Source organism: Pecten maximus, chromosome 4 (genome assembly GCF_902652985.1).
Source record: "Pecten maximus chromosome 4, xPecMax1.1, whole genome shotgun sequence".
Classification (NCBI taxonomy): Eukaryota; Metazoa; Mollusca; class Bivalvia; order Pectinida; family Pectinidae; genus Pecten; species Pecten maximus.
The window spans coordinates 15,603,322-15,623,744 of record NC_047018.1 but is presented as its reverse complement, the minus strand read 5'-3'; the positions used below and the strand labels follow the sequence as shown (position 1 = coordinate 15,623,744).

The following is a 20,423-nucleotide window of genomic DNA, read 5'->3' as shown; positions in this document are numbered from 1 at the left end:
CGTCAATTCCTCCTCTGTTGGCAGACGATAGCGTCCGCCGGCAGCCATTGTTGTTGTCAAGCAGAATACTCGGAACTTCTCTGATTCGACTACTTTTGAAGACGTTACGGAAGAGAGTTCCGAGTTGGGGCTCACGAGAGGGTGACATAACGATTTTGGAGGGCTCACGAGAGGGTGACATAACGAATGTTTTTAATCACGTGACATGGTTTTCACTAATCAGAAGCTGTGATACAAGTCTGAGGTATAATAATATATAATAATGACGTCACGAATCATCTTGACATGTGTCCCAAATGTTAAAATTTTAGCTCGGCTAACCTGTTTCTGATATGTGCCCCATGAGGACCATTTTCAGTGCTAAAACAAAGAAAGGAGAGAGGAGGGAAAGAAAATGAAGAACAGGAAATAATTACATGTATGTAAAGGAAAAACAAGCGACCAAATGGGCCTATGTCACTGACCTGGCATTAATCCAAGATGTGGGTTTAAAGTGAAAATTTATTTGTTAAGTATTATGAGTTTGTTTTGTTGAAATCATTGATAGTTGAATGTTGAGGGTTTTGGTATCCATTCATCCCAGCATATCACTGGACAAATGTCATCATTCTTGGCCTTTCGAGTTTTTAGAAGACTTTGTTTAATTGTTTTAAACAAATTTGACCCCTTTGACATTGAATGTAGGCCAAGGTAGTTCTGGTAGTCCTAAACTCAAGCATGTTTCAGGCTCAATTTCAGGTGTCTGTGCCTCTGGGACCTTAGATTTCTTTTGAATTAAAATTTGATGACGGACAGATGTCGGACGACAGCTGGAATCTATATCGCAATATACTGCAATTTTAACAGAAATCAATCCAACATTCCATGAATTATCGAACATTTTGTTTAAGGCTTAGGCATAACAAAAGTTCTAAGTGATGCAAGGATGCCAGCATTTGTTTTTCTAATTGATAATAGAACAAAAGATAAACAATAAAAAAAGAATGAATATCAGTCCTCTAGTACAAACATTTGACTTTCGTGTTCAAAATGATTAAAGTGCATATTGTACAGAAGCTTTAGTGTCAAAATATCCTCTAATGTTACTCGAGTAATTAATTATAAGCACCAACTGAAACATTAATACCAAATATCGGTGACTAGTTCTGCAAATTATTATAATAAGTGTATTAATACATATCATCACCAAATATTGTTTTAGAATCCTTTAAAGTAAATGCATGTTATTCCTTTGTCATGTGGCAATGATTTAAAGATGGCAAAATGGGCCAAAAGCAGTCGTGCTAGCGGACGAGGTATCGACTGTGGAAACGAAGTAGGCTTTCATTTTAAAGCGGTTTTGCAACGGGCAATCTGATTTGTCAAAAGCTCTGTAAATAATACTACATCTTAAAATTTTAATTTACGACCAATCAGACTGCCCGTTTTAAAACAGTTCTAATGCAGATATATATAGATATAGTAGAGTAAGGGGCTACTTATATATATTTTATAAATACTAACCAGAGGCCGGCGCCTGTGCTTACATCGGCACTCTATCTATATTTACCGATCAGAATGGAAGGATATCCGCCGGAATAAAATATAATATGGAGTGTCTATAAGAGGATATACTGGTAATTTTTAGACCGCGCGAGGAGCGTGTAAATTGATGTCAACACGGAATCGGTACGAACTGTAGTGATATAGAAAAGGATTTCACGCCAAGGACAGCAACAGGTTTTGTCGGAATAGATTTCACGCCAAGAACAGCAGTAGGTTTTGTCGGAATAGATTTCACGCCAAGGACAGCAACAGGTTTTGTCGGAATAGATTTCACGCCAAGAACAGCAGTAGGTTTTGTCGGAATAGATTTCACGCCAAGAACAGCAGTAGGTTTTGTCGGAATAAATTTTACACCAAGGACAGCAGTAGGTTCTGTCGGAATAGAATTCACGCCAAGAATAGCAGCAGGTTCTGTCGGAATAGAATTCACACCAAGGACAGCAGTAGGATTGTCGGAATAGATTTCACGCCAAGAACAGCAGTAGGTTTTGTCGGAATAGAATTCACGCCAAGAACAGCAGTAGGTTCTGTCGGAATAGAATTCACGCCAAGAACAGCAGTAGGTTCTGTCGGAATAGAATTCACGCCAAGGACAGCAGTAGGATTGTCGGAATAGATTTCACGCCAAGAACAGCAGTAGGTTCTGTCGGAATATATTTCACGCCAAGGACAGCAGTAGGATTGTCGGAATAGATTTCACGCCAAGAACAGCAGTAGGTTTTGTCGGAATAGATTTCACGCCAAGAACAGCAGTAGGTTTTGTCGGAATAAATTTTACACCAAGGACAGCAGTAGGTTCTGTCGGAATAGAATTCACGCCAAGGACAGCAGTAGGATTGTCGGAATAGAATTCACGCCAAGGACAGCAGTAGGATTGTCGGAATAGATTTCACGCCAAGAACAGCAGTAGGTTTTGTCGGAATATATTTCACGCCAATGACAGCAGTAGGTTTTGTCGGAATATATTTCACGCCAAAGGACAGCAGTAGGATTGTCGGAATAGATTTCACGCCAAGAACAGCAGTAGGTTTTGTCGGAATAGATTTCACGCCAAGAACAGCAGTAGGTTTTGTCGGAATAAATTTTACACCAAGGACAGCAGTAGGTTCTGTCGGAATATAATTCACGCCAAGGACAGCAGTAGGATTGTCGGAATAGAATTCACGCCAAGGACAGCAGTAGGATTGTCGGAATAGATTTCACGCCAAGAACAGCAGTAGGTTTTGTCGGAATATATTTCACGCCAAGAACAGCAGTAGGTTTTGTCGGACTTAGATTGGAAAATGACTAATTAAGTAATCGTTAATTAAGAAATAACTTACAGACTGCTTCGAAATACAAAATGATACATTCACGATATATTGACACATTTTTTTTAATTTTGCAACAAATAAGCCAGGTTTTATTTGTGTATGAATCACTTTGTAGAGCACAGCTGGTCTTTTAGTGGGAGGAAACTGGAATACCCGAAGGAAACCAACGTGGTCGGACAAATGCATTCCATTTCACTTCTGATCAGGATTACTGACATTACCACGTGATATTACATTGAAATAACGACCAATTACAACACCCACTAAACAACATTGTACCAATACGCTGTCGTAAAGTAGCATTAGGAGACCTAATACAGAATACTCTAATATCACCCGCAGTGGCAGATTCTTCCTACAGTACAACTATCACCAATTTACAGGCGATATTTTGGTTGTAGCTCAGCAGTACTACCATACAGGTACTTCTCACTTTTAACATTGTCTTCTCGAGGTTTAAGATTTTTAGACTGGTTTTAGGTACATTGTAATAAGGTTTATACGTACCGACTACTTGTGTTTGGACTAGAGCACGAGAGGAGAGCGATTTAGATTGAATGTATAACATATGGATCCAATGACGCATCACATTCATCAATAAATACTGATTCTCTTAGATATACCAAGACAAGTTAGAAGTTTTAGATATTGGTAAAAACTAAAATGTTTTGATACCTGCAGATATGTTGAAAAATAAAAAAATAAAAGCCCGTGGAACCATAATGTTCTTCTACTTTATGATGATGGTATCAAGAAAAAGTTCATATACTGTTATATACTGTTATCAAATAATACAAAGTTGTAAAACTCACGGAATCAAATTATTGAATTGAAAATGTAGCTACAGTAACTGGTAATAACAGCAGATATTTATTTACTGATTAAGGGAAATTTATTAAGTATATGTTTATTAAAGTAAATTTGGCAATCCTTTTAACCAATACATGTAAACGAAAAATCGGTTTTGCGTTTGATTTTTGTAATTAAAACATTCTAATTATTAAAGCGTGTTTGGCAATCATTTTGTATTTAATGGAAAGAAGTATAAGCTATACAGGCCTATAGAGAATTACGTACATCACGGATCGATACAGATTGTCCTTGTAGGCATGGATTGGAGCCGTTAAACTGATTGTACAACATAATCTAGTGACACAAGTCTCCTCATTACCAAGTGTGTGGGACGTCGTTATTGTTCTACTTCCGGTTTACTGCCTTGGAAATTAAAACACCGGAAGTAACTAGTCACCGGAAGTACATGAACGTCACTGTACACTAACTATATTTTCACTGTGAATGAAACCACAAATCTGTAATCATGCCACCAAGATGCAAATACTCTGAAATATAATTAAACCCAAGGTTCATGAGATGGATTCCCAGCATTCTGTTCACGGGGTCAAGGGATGGAGTTCCTGCTATAGGGTAACGGGCTGGAGTTCCTGCTATCTGTTAATGTGTCGGAGTTCATGCTATCTGTTAATGTGTCGGAGTTCCTGCTATCTGTTAATGTGTCGGAGTTCCTGCTATCTGTTAATGTGTCGGAGTTCCTGATATCTGTTAATGTGCCGGAGTTCATGCTATCTGTTAATGTGTCGGAGTCCATGCTATCTGTTAATGTGTCGGAGTTCCTGCTATCTGTTAATGTGTCAGAGTTCCTGCTATCTGTTAATGTGTCGGAGTTCATGCTATATCTGTAAATGTGTCGGAGTTCCTGCTATCTGTTAATGTGTCGGAGTTCCTGCTATCTGTTAATGTGTCGGAGTTCCTGCTATCTGTTAATGTGTCGGAGTTCATGCTATCTGTTAATGTGTCGGAGTTCCTGCTATCTGTTAATGTGTCGGAGTTCCTGCTATCTGTTAATGTGTCGGAGTTCATGCTATATCTGTAAATGTGTCGGAGTTCCTGCTATCTGTTAATGTGTCGGAGTTCATGCTATATCTGTTAATGTGTCGGAGTTCCTGCTATCTGTTAATGTGTCGGAGTTCATGCTATCTGTTAATGTGTCGGAGTTCCTGCTATCTGTTAATGTGTCGGAGTCCATGCTATATCTGTTAATGTGTCGGAGTTCCTGCTATCTGTTAATGTGTCGGAGTTCATGCTATCTGTTAATGTGTCGGAGTTCATGCTATCTGTTAATGTGTCGGAGTTCCTGCTATCTGTTAATGTGTCGGAATTTCCGCTCTCTGTTCACGGGTGGGGTTCCTGTAATCTCCTGTCCCCAAATGAACAAGTCTGATTATTTCATACAGACTAACAAGTTTAGCGATGTACAAAGTCATCAATGCTGTTTCGCTAATGCAATACGTGCAGGTTAGAAAGTGCGTGTAATTCCAAACAAAACTAATATTTCCACAATCCCATTTGATGAAGATTTGATTTAGTGGTTAACGGCTCATAACGATCAATGATGGTTACAATGGCGAGAGCTGTTGGCCTGATCAATGTTACCAAGTCGGCTTTCTTAATTATAGATTTTTGGGCCCATTTTACGTGATCTTTGTTAGAGTGGAGAGCTGTCCTGCCCAATGTCTCTTGTTCCACGGGGGACGTGCGGGTTCCTCATAATACCGGCATGTGTGCATGCTGATGTGAATTATTTCAGTCCATTGAACGGCATATCGCCGCACACAGTATCTAGACTTCTCTGTATCAAAATCCCGTTATAGATTTTAAAGGAAAAGAAGAAACATGCAGTAATATGATTCGCGTAGGATCCTATCAATAAAATATCAAAATGTAAATGGCCATGAATATGTTCACCTTCTAAAATACTCGTATGTTTTCCCATTAAATGTAGATTTGCTATGAAGTATTTTGACCCTATTGGTTTGTCTCTCGACCCCTGTCTGTTGCCCGTGAGTTGGTTGTCGTACGCCTAGCCTGGTCTGTCTCCGACCTCTGTCCGCTGCCAGTGACTTGGTTGTCATACTGTCTCCCGGTTCCTGTCCGCTGCCCTTGAGTTGGTTGTCGTACGCCTAGCCTGGTCTGTCTCCCGACCTCTGTCCGCTGCCCGTGAGTTGATTGCCGTACGCCTAGCCTGGTCTGTCTCCCGACGTCTGTCCTGCTGCCCGTGAGATGATTGTCGTAAGCCTAGCCTGGTCTGTCTCCCGACCTCTGTCCGCTGCCCGTGAGTTGGTTGTCATACTGTCTCCCGACCTCTGTCCGCTGTCCGTGAGTTGGTTGTCATACTGTCTCCCGACCTCTGTCCGCTGCCCGTGAGTTGGTTGTCGTACGCCTAGCCTGGTCTGTCTCCCGACCTCTGTCCGCTGCCCGTGAGTTGGTTGTCATACTGTCTCCCGACCTCTGTCCGCTGTCCGTGAGTTGGTTGTCATACTGTCTCCCGACCTCTGTCCGCTGCCCGTGAGTTGGTTGTCGTACGCCTAGCCTGGTCTGTCTCCCGACCTCTGTCCGCTGCCCGTGAGTTGGTTGTCGTACGCCTAGCCTGGTCTGTCTCCCGACGTCTATCCTGCTGCCCCTGAGTTGATTGCCGTACGCCTAGCCTGGTCTGTCTCCCGGTTCCTGTCCGCTGCCCGTGAGTTGATTGCCGTACGCCTAGCCTGGTCTGTCTCCCGACCTCTATCCGCTGTCCGTGAGTTGATTGCCGTACGCCTAGCCTGGTCTGTCTCCCGACCTCTATCCGCTGCCCTTGAGTTGATTGCCGTACGCCTAGCCTGGTCTGTCTCCCGACCTCTATCCGCTGCCCGTGAGTTGATTGCCGTAAGCCTAGCCTGGTCTGTCTCCCGGTTCCTGTCCGCTGCCCGTGAGATGATTGTCGTAAGCCTAGCCTGGACTGTTTAATCAATCCACTTTACACTAGTAACCCATATACCGACGGATATCTACCGTTTCCCCCTAATAGGGTCGGAGCACTGCTGCACTTCTTTTGTCCAAATTCCACACTATTTTACTCCGGTGGCGTCACTATGACGTCAATCGCACGGTTTAAAAGGGAATTTATGAATGAGAAGTAGTGTTCCTCCTGCTGGTAGACTGTGAATTATTTAAAGACGATCGAGGCAAATGCGTTGATTTTCTGAAGATATGCAGTATTGATGACACGCGGTTGCTCGCTTCGAGCACTAAACTCACTTCCAGGAGTATTCATGTAAATTGAAATAAATCAATTTTTCGTCCATTAAGTATTTGCACCCAGTCGGCGAGTACAGTTGTAATACCCTCCCTAATATAACTGTAAGCTCTAGAGAATCTATTTTAATTAACTTTCAAAGCACACAAACTGTAAACTGTAATTTGCATATGAATCCCGAAGGTCGCACAGCTTTTCCAATGCTTCACCTTCTTGGTAACTTAATGTAAAGGCGATGGTTCACACAAATTGATCTCACCAGTCACCTTAAATGATATATTATTTAAGAATACATTTATACTGCTTATTGATCAGCAAGTTGTAAAAACAATTTGATCAATTGCTGTGCACACCTCTAACAAGGTTCCTGAAGGTATTTCGCTGTCACCCCACGGTATATAACTATACAGTATCATCCGAGAGTGTATTGCGTTTTCTCATCGCGGTATAAACATATATAGTATCATCCCAGAGTGTATTTCGCTTCCCCCCACGGTATAAAAATATTCTATATAATCCCAGAGTATATTGCGATTTCTCCAAACGGTATAAAAATATTCTATATAATCCCAGAGTGTATTGCGATTTCCCCCAACGATATAAAAATATTCTATATAATCCCAGAGTATATTGCACTTCCCCCCCACGGTATATAATACATACATGTAGTATCATCCCATGTCAAATTGTGCTATCTCTCCACGTTATATCGTTATATAATACATATTATGCTGTAATCGTATTTAATTTGGCGTACTCAAAAGTTAGCGTTATTCTGAATTACAACAGATTAGCGCATTGATGAATTAGTGGAATGCTTCCGGCGCAAAAAGCGCTGAAATAAGATTACCGCTGAAATATGTACCTTTACAGTAATCTCGGAACATACTGTGTTACCTACAGGGGACGAGACATGTGTGTACTACATTCTGTGTTACCTACAGGGGACGAGACATGTGTGTACTACCTTCTGTGTTACCTACAGGGGACGAGTCATGTGTGTACCTCATACTGTGTTATCTACAGGGGACGAGTCATGTGTGTACCTCATACTGTGTTACCTACAGGGGACGAGACATATGTGTACTACCTTCCGTGTTACCTACAGGGGACGATCATGTGTGTACTACCTTATGTGTTACCTACAGGGGACGAGACATGTGTGTACTACCTTCTGTGTTACCTACTGAGGACGAGACATGTGTATACTACCTTCTGTGTTACCTACAGGGGACGAGTCATGTGTGTACTACCTTCTGTGTTACCTACAGGGGACGAGACATGTGTGTACTACATACTGTGTTATCTACAGGGGACGAGACACGTGTGTACTACCTTCTGTGTTACCTACAGGGGACGAGACATGTGTATACTACCTTCTGTGTTACCTACAGGGGACGAGTCATGTGTGTACTACCTTATGTGTTACCTACAGCGAACGAGGTATGTGTGTACTACCTTCTGTGTTACCTACAGGGGACGATACATGTGTGTACTACATTCTGTGTTACCTACAGGGGACGAGACAGGTGTGTACTACCTTCTGTGTTACCTACAGGGGACGAGAAATGTGTATACTACCTTCTGTGTTACCTACAGGGGACGAGACATGTGTGTACTACCTTCTGTGTTATCTACAGGGAACGAGACGAGAGAGGGCATGAGACAGGTGTAATACCTTGAACACTAAAATTTCATAAAAAAAAATAACTAATAATAATGAGTGGTGGTCGATAAATCAAGCAAAGTATTATTATTAAACGTATAATGAGCGGGAAGGCAGAATAGTTTGTCATTTTTCAATTCCAGTTGGCCCACAGTTCAGGGACAATGCAAGGAAGCAAGGGAACATTCAAAGTACCCAAAAGAGACAAACAGTTAAAAACGCTGAAAAAATTACTAAGCAAGAATGGGCTGAATAGCATTGCGCTAAAGCAATATGTATATATAAGGCGTTTTGAAACAAAAGAAAGCAGGACATATTGACCAAACATCCTATTCAGCAGATAAAAAAAACTGCGACTTTTTCTGGTTTCCTTTGATGACGAAAACTCTCCTTTGTGCAAAAGTATGCGCCCAGAAGCACGCTGGGTGCTAGGATATTCCAGTGTCTCGGCAGTATAGGAAAGGGAGACTACACTGTACAACACATCGTTTTACACCTTGAATAGAGGGATTACAATAGTGAGTTTCTACTGAGGGGGAACTTCGAGGGTTTGCAACAGAAAAATCAACAAGCAGAGATTTTTGAATGAACTGGGGACCACTTTAAAGGAAATGTATAGGTTTGTTGACCTTGTAGAGCTTGGAGACCTTATTTCCCTGCTCCATGATCTGCAAAAAGGTCAACAAACCTCAACAAGGTCCACGAAGCTAAACAAGGTCAACGAACCTACACCAAGGTCCACGGACCTCAACCAGGGTCCATGAACCTCACCAAGGTTCACAAACCTCAAATAAGGTCCATGTACCACAGTAAGGTCAACAAGGTTCAAGAAGCTCTACAAAGTTTACAAACATCAACCAAGGTCCTAAAAGCTCAACCCAGGTCCACAGACCTGAACATGGTGCACTAAGCTCAATGAATATTCACGAAGTTCAAGTCAGACCAGTAACCTCTAGCTAAAGCCACACGCTCAATTCAAGTCCACGAACATTTAGTTAAGTCCGCGAACATTACGCGTGGCCCAAATGCCCCAATCTAGATCAACAATTCTCAAGCGAGTTCCAAGAAGCTGAAGCTCGAAGCTTGGACGACCCTCAATATAGGTCCACGAAGCTCGAAGTTTGGATGGATTTCGAACTTTGATCCACAAGACAGGTCAACGCACTTCGAAACTTTGACGGACCTCAAGCTATGTCCACGACCCTTGAAGCTTGGGCAGACCTCAAGCTAGGTCCCCGAACCCCATAACTTCGACGGAGCTTCTCTTTATCCGATCTATTGAAATACACTTGGGTACAGGCGGGATGTAAGATACTTCAGAAGAAATAACGAGCTGTGAAACTAGTATGGCTGCTTTAAATCAATCGGAAACTGGCCAAACACCGCAATCACAGACTTAATGTTAGACGTACATTACGGGTCCAGACAGCGCTCCCGCCGTCTGTTATAAGTCTGTGCAATAGAGATATGTTATCAATTTCTAGTCTCTATTTTACACTGTCTCAGGACAGATAGACAAAAGTAGTCGATCAATTATAAAAGTTACGAGTATTAACGCTGTATAGGATAGTATTTACTAGAACACATTAGACCATTGGAACCTGACTGGATGCCGTAGGTCCTTGGTATTCGTGTCTTTTAATACTACTATGACCGCTGCATTACTTTTTAATTTAATACTCTCTGGCAGTTTAAAGTCGTTCAAAGTGCTCAATTCGTAAGAAATTCTTTCGAGGAAAATTTAGTATCAGGCGAAAGAAAACCCGAATCGTACCTGTAATAATATTTAACACCATTTTCATTTGGAGTCTAGATAGCAAGAAATAATGGTGTAGACTCCGGGTATACAGTGTAGATTGTTCTTGATTGATACCCTGAGTAACTATGTCCAATGCCCTGTGTGTTTATGAGAGTGGCATATCGAGACTCTGTAGTCAATGGTGTTTATGTTTTGAGAACTCTATAGTCAATGGTCGTGTTAAGGTTTTGAAAGTGACAGATCTAGACTCTGCAGTCAATGGTAGTGTTTATGTTTTGAGGGTGAAAGATAGAGACTCTGTATTCAATGGTCATGTTTAGGTTTTGAGAACTCTATAGTCAATGGTCGTGTTAAGGTTTTGAAAGTGACCTATATAGACTCTGCAGTCAATGGTCGTTTTTAGGTTTTTGAGAGTAGTCGAATCGAGTCTGTAATCAATGGTCGTGTTGAGGTTTCGAAAGTGACATATCTAGACTCTGCAGTCAATGGCCGTATTTAGGTTTTTGGGAATGCCAGATCAAGACTATCTGCAGAGAGTGGCCATTTAATGCTCCTAATCCAACTGTCCCCAGTGTCAATGGTAAGAACGGGCCTATATGACACTATACTGGTGCTCGTTGTAACTGTCGAGAGAGCTTTACGATAATGCTAAATGAAATATTCATGACGGAGCGGTATTGTTTCTCGTTCCGATTTCCCGCTCAGTAAACACTTGATCGGAAATTCCGACCCGGCGATGCGGCTGTGGCTTGTGGACAATAGAGGAGATGGTCAGTGGTCTCGCGATGTGAACCCTTTATCCGCAAATAAAAAACAAAAAACAGTTGACTGGTGTTTTCACTCGTATTCTTATGACCATCGAATCAGTCCTGTCTAGCCACTATCATAATGGGCCATCAATTATATTGCACGCGATATCCTAGAATCCACTTCAGGTCAACATACTGTATTACGAGTGTAGATGTCTGTACATTTATATAACAAGACAAAGTATGAAAGTATCAACACTTTAACGCGACTATTGACTACAGAGTCTCGATCTGTCCCTCTCTAAACCTTAACATAACCATCGACTGCAGAGTCCTGCTCTGTCACTCTCAAAACCTAAACAAGACCATTGAATATAGAACTACAAAACCTAATCACGACCATTGAATATAGAACTCTCTAAAGCTAAACACGACCATTGAATATAGAACTACAAAACCTAAACACGACCATTGAATATAGAACTCTCAAAACCTAAACACGACCATTGAATATAGAACTACAAAACCTAAACACGACCATTGAATATAGAACTCTCAAAACCTAAACACGACCATTGAATATAGAACTACAAAACCCTAATCACGACCATTGAATATAGAACTCTCTAAACCTAAACACGACCATAGAATATAGAACTCTCTAAACCTAAACACGACCATTGGCTACATAACTCTTTAAAACCTATACACGACCATAGAATATAGAACTCTCAAAACCTAAACACGACCATTGAATATAGAACTCTCAAAACCTAACCACGACCATTGAATATATAACTCTCAAAACCTTAACACGACCATTGAATATAGAACTCTCAAAACCTAATCACGACCATTGAATATATAACTCTCAAAACCTAACCACGACCATTGAATATAGAACTCTAAAAAGCCTAGACACGACCATTGAATATAGAACTCTCAAAACCTAAACACGACCATTGAATATAGAACTCTCAAAACCTAATCACGACCATTGAATATAGAACTCTCAAAACCTAAACACGACCATTGAATATAGAACTCTCTAAACCTAATCACGACCATTGAATATATAACTCTCAAAACCTGAACAAGACCAATGACTATCTTTTTTTATCTGTCAGTCTCAAAACATATACGCGACCATTTAATACAGTGCGAGTGTCTTCCTTCGTTATTTGTGTTTTTATTTTGTGTATATTTGCTTGCTCTCAACTACCTGCTTGTGTAGGTTTTCTGTAGAAACATAATGTGACTGTGCACGTTTTCTGGAGTGTGAGTCCACGTTATACCTAATTATTTCTACAGAAAAAAGAAGTAAAAATCCATATGCTAAAGAAAGACGTGATTTAAAAAGCCAAGAAGCAAGGTCGCTGTAAAGCGTGGGCGGCACGCCGTCAAGCTCTGTAGCTGTCCTCAAAATGCCAGTCTCACAACAGGAGAGGATGCTGACAGTCAGATCCACAATAGTATGCCTATTGCGGCTTGTCTCGAAGTCTATTTAGCTAGAGATATGGTTATGGTGATGGCAGTCGTCATATATTTAGGTTTACTCATCTCAGTGTTCATGCTGTTCTCGCATTAAGGTTTAGTTAATTCATTGGTGATTTTGCTCTCATAATTAGGTTTTACCTGAGTCATGCTATTCTCACTTCAGGGTTCAATCACTTAAGTTATAATTTTGTTCTTATATATAGATTAAGTCACCTCAGTGATAATTCTATTCTCAAATTTAAGTTTAGTCACATAGTGATAATTCCGTTCTTACATATAGATTAAGTCACCCCAGTGATAATTATATTGTCACATTTAGATTAAGTCACCTCAGTGATAATTCTATTCTCAAATTTAAGTTTAGTCACATAGTGATAATTCCGTTCTTACATATAGATTAAGTCACCCCAGTGATAATTATATTGTCACATTTAGAGTAAGTCACCTCAGTGGTAATTTTGTTTTCATATTTAGATCAAATCACTTCATTGATAATTCTGTTCTCATATTTAGATTAAGTGACCTCAGTGATAATATTTTTTCACATTAGAGTTTAGTCATCTTAGTAATAAATCGGTTATCATAGTTAGATTTAGTCACCTCTTTGTTGATTCATAATGTTCTCACATTTTGATGGATTTAAAGCTATCATTGTCATATATGTTACCAGCAGCCAGCCATCAAAAATACGATAAGACAAAATACGTCAAGATGTTCATCACGTGTAAAGCAGTGCGGGGGCGGGGAAGTGTCCAGGGCCGTACACAGTGCCCAATACACTGTACCTTTAAAACGTTAGGAATACCTATCTAAATAAATGTTATAAGCATTTTAACCAAAACACCTGTACTTTATCCCAGTGACATGTTATGGTGAGTACTTTATCCTAGTGACATGTTATGGTTAGTACTTTATCCAAAACACCTGTTATGGTTTGTACTTTATCCTAGTGACATGTTATGGTGAGTACTTTATCCCAGTGACATGTTATGGTAAATACTTTATCCCAGTGACATGTTATGGTTAGTGCTTTATCCCAGTGACATGTTATGGTTAGTACTTTATCCTAGTGACATGTTATGGTAAGTACTTTATCCCAGTGACATGTTATGGTTAGTACTTTATCCCAGTGACATGTTATGGTAAGCACTTTATCCCAGTGACATGTTATGGTTAGTGCTTTATCCCAGTGACATGTTATGGTTAGTACTTTATCCCAGTGACATGTTATGGTTAGTACTTTATCCCAGTGGCATGTTATGGTTAGTACTTTACCCTAGTGGCATGTTATGGTTAGTACTTTATCCCAGTGACATGTTATGGTTAGTACTTTATCTTAGTGGCATGTTATGGTTAGTACTTATCTCAGTGGCATGTTATGGTTAGTACTTTATCCCAGTGACATGTTCTGGTTAGTACTTTATCCCAGTGGTATGTTATGATTAGTACTTTATCCCAGTGACATGTTATGGTGAGTACTTTATCCTAGTGACATGTAATGGTTAGTACTTTATCCCAGTGACATGTTATGGTTAGTACTTTATCCCAGTGACATGTTATGGTTAGTACTTTATCCTAGTGACATGTTATGGTTAGTACTTTATCCGAGCAACATGGTATGGTTAGTACTTTATCCGAGCGACATGTTATGGTTAGTACTTTATCCCAGTGACATGTTATGGTTAGTACTTTATCCTAGTGACATGTTATGGTTAGTACTTTATCCCAGTGACATGTTATGGTAAGTACTTTATCCCAGTGACATGTTATGGTTAGTACTTTATCCCAGTGACATGTTATGGTTAGTACTTTATCCCAGTGACATGTTATGGTTAGTACTTTATCCCAGTGACATGTTATGGTTAGTACTTTATCCCAGTGACATGTTATGGTTAATACTTTATCCCAGTGACATGTTATGGTTAGTACTTTATCCCAGTGACATGTTATGGTTAGTACTTTATCCTAGTGACATGTTATGGTTAGTACTTTATCCCAGTGACATGTTATGGTAAGTACTTTATCCCAGTGACATGTTATGGTTAGTACTTTATCTCAGTGACATGTTATGGTTAGTACTTTATCCCAGTGACATGTTATGGTTAGTACTTTATCCCAGTGACATGTTATGGTTAGTACTTTATCCTAGTGACATGTTATGGTTAGTACTTTATCTCAGCCACCTGATATGGTGAATATTTTACGTCCGTGTTATATAACTCATGGTTATATTTTCCTATCATCACCAGATTTACGTTTGATCACAATCCAATATTGAAATCAGGCAACGTTCTATAAAATACTCTGCTATAACACAGATCGTCCCAGGGGATATCTGTGTATCATCACGGAGTCGGGGCAGCAGAGGTGTCGTTATTGGGGAATAGTGTCAATTCACAGATTCCACATCCCTTCACACCAGATTGAACAATACACAGCGTTGAGATTGTGTTTTGGGAACATAATCACCTATCAATCATTGACACCAAAATAAAACCTTCAATATACCTAAACATACATCAACCGTCAATATACCTAAACATACATCAACCTTCAATATACCTAAACATACATCAACCTTCAATATACCTAAACATACATCAACCTTCAATATACCTAAACATACATCAACCTTCAATATACCTAAACATACATCAACCTTCAATATACCTAAACATACATCAACCTTCAATATACCTAAACATACATCAACCTTCAATATACCTAAACATACATCAACCTTCAATATACCTAAACATACATCAACCTTCAATATACCTAAACATACATCAACCTTCAATATACCTTAACATACATCAACCTTCAATATACCTTAACATACATCAACCTTCAATATACCTAAACATACATCAACCTTCAATATACCTAAACTTACATCAATCTTCAATATACCTAAACATATATCAACCTTCAATATACCTAAACATACATCAACCTTCAATATACCTAAACATACATCAACCTTCAATGTTATATGAACATGCATCAACCTTCAGTGTTATCTTAACAGACATCAACTCTCCATGTTATCTAAACAGACATCAACTCTCCATGTTATCTAAACAGAGACATCAACCTTCAATGTTATCTAAACAGACATCAACCTTCAGTGTTATCTTAACAGACATTAACTCTCCATGTTATCTAAACAGACATCAACTCTCCATGTTATCTAAACAGAGACATCAACCTTCAATGTTATCTAAACAGACATCAACCTTCAGTGTTATCTTAACAGACATTAACTCTCCATGTTATCTAAACAGAGACATCAACCTTCAGTGTTATCTAAACAGACACCAACCTATAATGTTATCTAAACAGACACCGACCTTCAATGTTGTATAAACAGACATATCAACCTTTAACACTTTCTTAGAATAAACATTAATTGCCAAGTTTTTCACACACAAAAAAACAACCCTGAAAGATATCTGTAAACAGTGGCATTTAAAGCCGAGAACATAAAGTAGACCGGAATGAAACCAATATAAATTCACCTTCCATTTAATTAGTGTTTCAGATCTACCTAACTGTAGTAGACGTCTTTAATGACATATCCGGGTGATTGCTACGTTAGTTAAACACCAAAGTTTGTAGATGTAGAAATGGCTATCGACTAAAACAATTGTATACTGAACGGTATTCCAGTAATGTTTCAGTCATATTTCTATCCGGCTTCAAATGATGAAGATCTAATATAGATATTTTGACTTTAACTATAAACACACCATGTAACAGTTTACAGTTATGTTGATTCAACATACAAATGTCAAATACATGTGTCAACATACAAATGTCAAATACATGTGTCAACATACAAATGTCAAATACATGTGTCAATAATACAGCTGTTAAATGCATGTATCAACATACAGATGTCAAATACGTGTGTCAACAATACAGCTGTTAAATGCATGTGTCAACATACAAATGTCAAATGCATGTGTCAACATACAAATGTCAAATACATGTGTCAACATACACATGTCAAATACATGTGTCAATATACAAATGTCAAATACATGTACAAAATACAGGTGTCAAACGCATGTAGCAAAATACAGGTGTCAACATGTCAATTGTCAAGTGTAAACATGTACAGTTGTCAACATACAAGTTTCAACATGCAGGTTTCAATATACAGGTTTCAACATAAAATTGTGAATACATATGACCAAACTCGTAGCATGCTTTGTAAACATTAATGGAACCGCGGCAACCGTGAACAAACCTCCTGTGTTACGCCTGTGTCCGAAAACGCTATATTTTCGAAATCGGAAATCGAAATCAGAAGAAGCAGACTGAATGGTAGTGACAAATCCGACCGTGGTCAAGCCATGTCCATTATGACGGAAGCCTTACCTGCATGACTTTGTGGGAGGTGTCGCCTGTCTCAGCATCGCCGTGTAAACAAACTAGGGGTGGCTATATACTCGGACTACACTGGGCTGGTAGCGCTATCCCAACAAACTCTCCAACACATGTATGGCAATTGTATCACACCGAAAGGAAGCCCACTTGAGCACACGGAGAAGGGAGACCCTGTGGTAGATCGATAGCACGCGAGATTTAAACGGCCTGCTCTGGTCTGGAGTATATACAACGTTGCTGCTTCGATGGCGGCTGTGCTGGGGAGACACGCTAGTGACGTTTCGCGTATTGATTGGGGCTCCCCTGTACAGAGGCAATGCTTACTATTAGATCCACAGCAAACAAACTTCAAAAGCCACGGTGTTTGTTGGCAATACAATATGATAAACTCAATCTTATGTGAATATGATGACCGTCCAATGAGGACCTTGCTAGAGTTCTGCTGCCGTATACCGGAAGTAAAATTGTTCTAACGCTGCACCGGCGACATGCGATATGGAAGAATCTTTGATGTGATTTGTTTAAAACCACCTATTAAAGAAATGTCGATTCTAAGTGGAATTAAGCAATATATCTGAGCAATTAAAAGAATTACTACTAATTATAATAGAGGAAATGAATGTGAGGTCATTGTTCGTCATTGGATGTCAGTTGCTCTTATGTTTGCAGTCACACAAAACACTGAATGATCACACATCTCTGGCTTTTCACGACATTTTATCAGGGAAGGTTAACACGAACGACACGAAAGAGTAACCAGAGTGACATTACAAACATCCGTGTTTACCTTTTCCAGTATGCTTAAGCTGACTCAGGAACACATAAAACTTATAGTATTTCCCCTTAGCATCAATACACTAAGGTTATCTGTCTAGAGATTGGCGCCAAAATTAGGTAGTCCACAAGTGTAGTATAACTTGCACAATCAAAACGAGGTATGTAAAGGAAATTATGGCTTATTCTTCCATTAGATTTTATATAACCCTTCAATAGTGCAGGTAGAAAATATCCATCGATAGTACAGGTGTAAATTATCCTTCGATAGTACAGATGTAAATTATCCTTCGATAGTACAGGTGTAAATTATCCTTCGATAGTACAGGTGTAAATTATCCTTCGATAGTACAGGTGTAAAGTACAGGTGTAAATTATCCTTCGATAGTGCAGTTGTAAATTATCCTTCGATAGTACAGGTGTAAATTATCCTTCGATAGTACAGGTGTAAAGTACAGGTGTAAATTATCCATCGATAGTACAGGTGTAAAGTACAGGTGTAAATTATCCTTCGATAGTACAGGTGTAAAGTACAGGTGTAAATTATCCATCGATAGAACAGGTGTAAATTATCCTTCGACAGAACAGGTGTAAATTATCCTTCGATAGTACAGGTGTAAATTATCCTTCGATAGTAAAGATGTAAATTATCCTTCGATAGTACAGGTTTAAATTATCCTTCGATAGTACAGGTGTAAAGTACAGGTGTAAATTATCCTTCGATAGTGCAGGTGTAAATTATCCTTCGATAGTACAGGTGTAAATTATCCTTCGATAGTACAGGTGTAAAGTACAGGTGTAAATTATCCATCGATAGTACAGGTGTAAAGTACAGGTGTAAATTATCCTTCGATAGTACAGGTGTAAAGTACAGGTGTAAATTATCCATCGATAGAACAGGTGTAAATTATCCTTCGATAGTACAGGTGTAAATTATCCTTCGATAGTACAGGTGTAAATTATCCTTCGATAGTACAGGTGTAAATTATCCTTCGATAGTACAGGTGTAAAGTACAGGTGTAAAGTACAGGTGTAAATTATCCATCGATAGTACAGGTGTAAATTATCCTTCGATAGTACAGGTGTAAAGTACAGGTGTAAATTATCCTTCGATAGTACAGGTGTAAAGTACAGGTGTAAATTATCCATCGATAGTACAGGTGTAAATTATCCTTCGATAGTACAGGTGTAAAGTACAGGTGTAAATTATCCATCGATAGTACAGGTGTAAAGTACAGGTGTAAACTATCCTTCGATAGTACAGGTGTAAAGTACATGTGTAAATTATCCATCGATAGTACAGGTGTAAAGTACAGGTGTAAATTAAAAATTTAAGCTTTGAAAATTTGACAATATTTGTCCTTGTTTGTTCGTAAAAATCAACTTTCTTTCAAACAGTCAAAATGGACATAGTAACAAATAATACAATTCATCACTTATACATTCTCATTTGATCATCCACGTTCGTCCATGTCACCACTAATACATTCTCATTTGATCATCCACGTTCGTCCATGTCACCACTAATACATTCTCGTTTGATCTACCACGTTCGTCCATTTGTCACCACTAATACATTCGCATTTGATCTACCACGTTCGTCCATGTCACCACTAATACATACTCATTTGATCATCCACGTTCGTCCATGTCACCACTAATACATTCTCGTTTGATCTACCACGTTCGTCCATGTCACCACTAATACATTCTCATTTGATCTACCACGTTCGTCCATGTCACCACTAATACATACTCATTTGATCTACCACGTTCGTCCATGTCACCTCTAATACATTCTCATTTGATCATCCACGTTCGTCCATGTCACCACTAATACATACTCATTTGATCTACCACGTTCGTCCATGTCACCTCTAATACATTCTCATTTGATCATCAACGTTCGTCCATATGTCACTTTACACTATAGATACAAGTATTTCTTCTGGACTGACAACACTGAAATTGCAAAACATTGAATAACTAGTTTTAGTAATTCTAGAATAATCATATTTTGAAAAAAAAATCAACATCACTATCCCATTTTTGCAAGAATTTATTATCAAATATTGAATTCTAAGCAATATGTTTTACACATTGGGTATTCAACTAGTCCTCAACTGAGAAATCCATAATTCATCTCCATCAATCCACATTAAGTCAAAATATATTGATAAAAAATCTAAAAATTGAAATTCTTTGTGTTCATTGAAATAAATGTGACATAATGTATAATACATTAATATTATTTCAACTAGAAGTGGATTGGTGCCAAGTTCCTCATGAGAAAGCGGACACTCGTGGAAAGGGAAAGACATGGCCGTGTAGCATTGAAAGGCGACATTTCGTGCGTCAATAGAACAAGACTGGAGAGGACGCAGCAAGTCCCTTCTGTAGGCGGCTACACACACTTCCGTGGCAACACGCCCCCGTCTTCAGATTCCGCACAAAGATTTATGAACAGTGGCCATCAAGTTCATTTACCTCCAACAGCTGCGCATGCGTACATCGACGTATAGGATATTATTGAATCGATGTCAATATTACTTGTCACCGAGTTACGGCAAAGATCGAAAACATGTCTTTCAAAACAAAGGTGATTAACGGTTTACCGTACAGGAATAATGTCGCT

General features: G+C 39.2%; 1 protein-coding gene across 4 annotated transcripts in view; it reads right to left on the bottom strand.

Annotated features, from left to right (window-relative positions):
• The window catches only part of LOC117325354 (GTP-binding protein Di-Ras2-like), a 72,639-nt gene that overhangs the window by 26,204 nt on the left and 26,012 nt on the right, over nt 1-20,423 (bottom strand). The window contains exon 1 of one of the 4 annotated variants that reach the window (XM_033881512.1): nt 17,006-17,199. The exons of the other annotated variants lie outside the window; for them this stretch is intronic. Within the exon in view, the coding sequence (XP_033737403.1) occupies nt 17,006-17,011 (6 nt within the window). The 5' untranslated portion in view covers nt 17,012-17,199. Of the gene's footprint in view, nt 1-17,005; nt 17,200-20,423 lie in introns of those variants that run through there. 4 annotated transcript variants of the gene reach the window in all.